Source organism: Lottia gigantea (genome assembly GCF_000327385.1).
Source record: "Lottia gigantea unplaced genomic scaffold LOTGIsca_112, whole genome shotgun sequence".
Lineage (NCBI taxonomy): Eukaryota > Metazoa > Mollusca > Gastropoda > Lottiidae > Lottia > Lottia gigantea.
In genome coordinates this window covers 60,414-65,265 of record NW_008707048.1, presented here as the reverse complement: position 1 = coordinate 65,265, position 4,852 = coordinate 60,414, and the positions used below count along the sequence as shown (strand labels likewise).

The window sequence follows — 4,852 nt, the reverse complement described above, 5'->3', positions numbered from 1 at the left end:
CGTGATCTAACCAGTTGGAATTTGTTCTCATCTAAAACGTTCTAAGGTGAACGTGTTTCTATTAGTATTCTCTCATTAACCCCCATCATTTGAAACTACATATAGCTACTGTACATTTTGCAGAAATACGATGCACAATGCTTTCAATCTTTAGACATTAAAGACTTACCTTTTACAACCTTGATACCTGGCTTGATCCTAGCTTAAACACAATACTTCTTTCCTGTCTGACGTTTGAGACATATTCTACTGCTTTCTTCTCTTCCATTCTCCCTTTATCATTTGTAATGTGTTCAGTCAAATGGAAAGATGAATTCTTTCTATGCATTATTGAATAAGCCGATCGCAGGTTCAGACGCGTCGTTTGACTGAGTGGTAGTACTGGTACTTTGAGATACACAATTAACGATAGCTGGATGACATATTTTCTTTGTTATCTCCAACTTCACATACTGAAATATTCAGAGGATGGTAAACTTACCTTGAAATCTCAAGAGAACAATGATGAGAGGTGAATTATACTGATGCTGTGCATTTCACTACGGGAACGTTAATGTAGGTTGTGGGATCCATTCAAGTTATGAAGATACCAGTAGTTGAACGAGGCCTTTTGTATGGGCATTTGGTACTTCATTAGCATAATAATTAACATAAACCAATTTGTGTTTTAATTGATTCCCCCATTAAGTGAGTATATTAATCAGTGGTCAAATTACGTTTAATACGTGTACGTCTATATCTATATATTGGGACACCTGGTACCAGTCCATTTTAGGAAGACAACAGCTTTTTAAAGGCAAAAGAACAGTACGACAGGTGTATATTTTATGATTTTCGGATGGGTGACGATTAGGCGTAAATTCGGTAATGAGGATCGGTTTATATGAGAATTTATACAAGTTATTGTCACTGTGCATGTTAAACGGCCCTTAGATGTTTTACAAAGGTATTTCTATTAATTCTTAATAGACGATTGTCGAGAAATTTCAACACTTTAAAAATGCGTAACATTCCTCGAGAATTAGAACACTCAACAATAATCAATGAAAATATAAAAGAACTTATAAAATGATATAATGGTGACAGTGTGAGAGATTTCATCTATTTCAAGGTAGAAACACTTTCATGGTATTGAACTTTTTTTTAAGTCCGTTTAACAGTGTTTTGAGATTGGTATGGGTGAGGTCACGATATCTGTGCGTGGAGGAGGAATTCCCTCATTAGCCCATTCATAATTTTCAGGATAAAAAAATCTGTTTTAAAGGGATTGTAAAGAGGATTTTCTAAATTTTTTATGTGTATCGGGGACAACAATAGCATCAATTCGCACCATTCCAATTTTCAATCAGGCGCATGTGGCTCTAGCACTAAATCTAAGTGTTCTATGACGTCATACAAGCATATTTTGCAATAAGTGACGTCATAAAACACTTAGTTTTAGTGAAATTGCAGGAACAGATGTTTGAAAATTGGAATGGTGTAATTTGATGCTATCAGGGTCCCCGATAGTCATAAAAAAATTAAGAAATTATCTTTACAGTCCCTTTAAGATTTTTAAAATTATGCAGCAAGTTATACTATGGAGAGCACAATCGAGTCACAAAACTGATACTATCTAATCAAAATTCGACCAAATTTCGTTTCGTTTTTTAGCATTTATTTTTAATATAGCCACTTCAGTTACAGTCTAGTCAGCCCTCTTGAACTTAATCAAATCAACGTTTTAATTTCATTAGCCATGTCAGATGCAGAAAAGAAGAGCGTAAGACTTCAGTCATTTCATTTTATGATTGATACAAAATAATACAGAAATGCATTTAGAGGGATTGTAAAAAGGTTTTCTAAAGTGTTTATGTATATCGGAGACACTGATAGCATCAATTTGCACCATTTAAAGTTTCAATCAGACATCTGTGATTCCTGTAATTCCACTAAAACTAAGTGTTTGCTGACGTCACTAATCGCGAATGTTACAAGCCATTTTCAAGGGAGATAATTTAACGAAATTGTTGGTATCACCAGCTGTAGTGAAATTACTGAATATGCTCTGTCCTGCTACTTAATATATACTGACCATATAACACACACAAATGGCTATTTCACGGTAGTGTATAGACGAATAATTAAATATTAATGATATAGTAGAAATAATGAAAATGATAATGATGTTATCCATCGCTGATTAACTATAAATTAATGCATTATTTAGTATAATCAAATAAACGTCTAATGAAAGTTGTATTACTATACAAGTTTCTTCCTATTTATGTATCACATTTCAAATGAATTGCTTGAAATATAGTGAAATGACCAGTGAAAAATAGTACCCTATAATTATCAAATTTTTCAATTTTCTTACTGTGCAGTTCACAGTAAATCCCATTTCTGTATCGCATTTTAAATTTGTCACAGGTTCAGTTCTGAAATTTTTATTAGCTCTTCAATTGAGCACTGATATCCGTGAGATAGACGCTTGCTCACTGTTCTAGAGGTCCAGGGTTCAATCCCGGCAAAGGTCGACATGATACCTTCGGAATTTTCAACCCGGTTTCCCCAAGTCAGTGATGCAGGTAAGAGGGATTGACATGGAAAAATCGCCTAGACGTTCGGATGGGACAATAAATTGAAGCCCCGTGTGATCCTCAACAGTTGGAAATCGAAAAAGAACAGACTAAATTTCCTTCATTGTATCCTGCATGGCGTTGCCAGTTTTCATTAGCCCACATGGTGCGAAAAAGAAGGACGTAAAACTCGATTCATTTCATTATAATTGAGCACTATTTTAACAGTGAAACTATTTTGTTAGTATAACATTTCAAAAAAGTTAAACATCACATGCAAAACAGTAGCTTAAATTCAAACTAAAGTAAATGCCTTTGGCTTCAAAATAATGTATCAAAACCATTAAAAAGGCCTTTTTTCTTCTGAAATTTTTCGATCTTTAGTTTTGATTAACAACTTTCACTTTGTATTCGACTATATTTTTTTTTATTATCAAATTTGAAGATAATGACGGGTCATCAGAGTTGCCTCATTTTGAATTCAGTCCCGACAGATGTTCTCCCAGTCTCGGAAGTCTAACGTGGCCACTAAGCACTATAATCATGTTCTTCTCTATTTGAAATGTTATGATTAAATTCTATTTTTTTTATGAATCATATAAATTTCAAAAATATTTCAGAAAAGTGCTTGGTTGCGACCCGGAGGTTGTTACAAATGACTTCCACTTAGTTCATAGTTTATAACAGACGGTGAATTTCAATTTTCTGTACTATAAAGTTAGTCTTATAAAATTTCACACCAATGAATTAATTATAATATTGATTGGCCTCCATTGTTTTTATACGTTTTCGCCATCTTGGTTTTTATAGACATCGGTTCCCAGGAAACGTGTCTCCACCCAGCCATGCCTTCTCATTAAGACAAACTATCTTTAGTCAAGAAGTCAAACGTAAACGGAAACAAAAGATAAAAGATTACAAGGTATGCATAATTAAAAAAGGCCTCTATTGATATTAGATGTAATGTAAACTTTAATAAGATAATGGGCTTGATTAGTCAATGAAACGTTCCAAGGAATTCCATAATATTTTTTTATTTCTCGTTTTCTTGCGAACAAATGAAGTATCGAGTGACAATCTCTGGGGATATGTGTCAATTCCAAAGCTAATAGAACGTGTATAGTTTAATTCGATGTAACTACTGGACCGGGCCCAATTTATAATTTGCTTTTGCACTTATTGGCATTCACTCACTACTTTCTGCAGAATAAACCTATACTCATGATGGTTGATCGAAAATTGTATCTCTTCTAGGATCTGATAGGTGAATATTGCAGAGGAAGACGGGACGACTTTTAACTACCGAACAATAAAACAAAACGTTCCAAACTTTGACGAAGAAATACATTTTGCATAGTGCTTACTAAACCTTTCCAAAAGCAAGTTTAAGCTGAAAATATTGGTGAAACTGTCATGTGGTATAGTCTTGTATCACAAATATATAAGTTGTAACGATGTAAAGCGCAATATGTCTTTACATATTGATACCGAGGATTTCCGACAATTCATTTTCATGCTGCATTCGTCATTCTTTGGGAAGTGGGAAATAGACATCTGTCTTTCAATGATTGTCTGCCCGTTTTTCATTGTTACGTCACAACTCGGGTTGCTCAATGTACACCCAAGTTTCCCATTGAGAATACGTCTTCCCACTATAGCTTGAGCGGTTTCGAATATATTTCCAACACGGGAATTTCCAACTTTCAATATTTCCGAGAGGTAACGAATACAACATATCGTCTTTAAATCAAACTCACACTATAAATAGAACAGGTTGAATTGCACGTGCGTTGAACAACATATAAATAATGATTTTGACAATGACTCATTTAAATCTCACAAGAAGACACTATGTTGAGGCTAGCGAGGGTGTGTTGTATTTTGACGATTCTTGCCACGTTTGTTGATAGCAGATATGCAAATAAAGGTTTGTTTCTTTTGTGTTTCATATTGCCATACGTTTTTGATATTTTTAGGTGAATTGTCTCTGTTAGCATAGGAAAAAGTTGTAAAATAAAAGTCTACTCCACCAAGGTTTCTCCATTTATTTTCATTCGCCCCACAAAACTTCAAAATGAGATTTTCAAATGTGTTTATTGATTCAATGGTGTACTTGAGCCTTGTATATACGAGAAGATTCCTCTTAAAGGGACAGACGCGCCCTATTTTCGACCAATCATACCTTAGTCTCAGAAACGGCAACGAGGATTTTTTTTAGCTAAGTCTATGAGTATAGTGTTTACAGTTCACCATAGAAATTTGAGCCTTCCAATCTATGTGTGTCCAGAATT

General features: G+C 34.3%; 1 protein-coding gene across 1 annotated transcript in view; it reads left to right on the top strand.

The window, feature by feature from the left end:
* The first annotated feature begins 4,396 nt into the window (after positions 1 to 4,396).
* The window catches only part of LOTGIDRAFT_237592 (hypothetical protein), an 11,561-nt gene continuing 11,105 nt past the window's right edge, over positions 4,397 to 4,852 (top strand). The window contains exon 1 of the mRNA XM_009047425.1: positions 4,397 to 4,488. Coding sequence (XP_009045673.1) covers positions 4,413 to 4,488 — 76 coding nt within the window. The 5' untranslated portion in view covers positions 4,397 to 4,412. The remainder of the gene's footprint in view (positions 4,489 to 4,852) is intronic.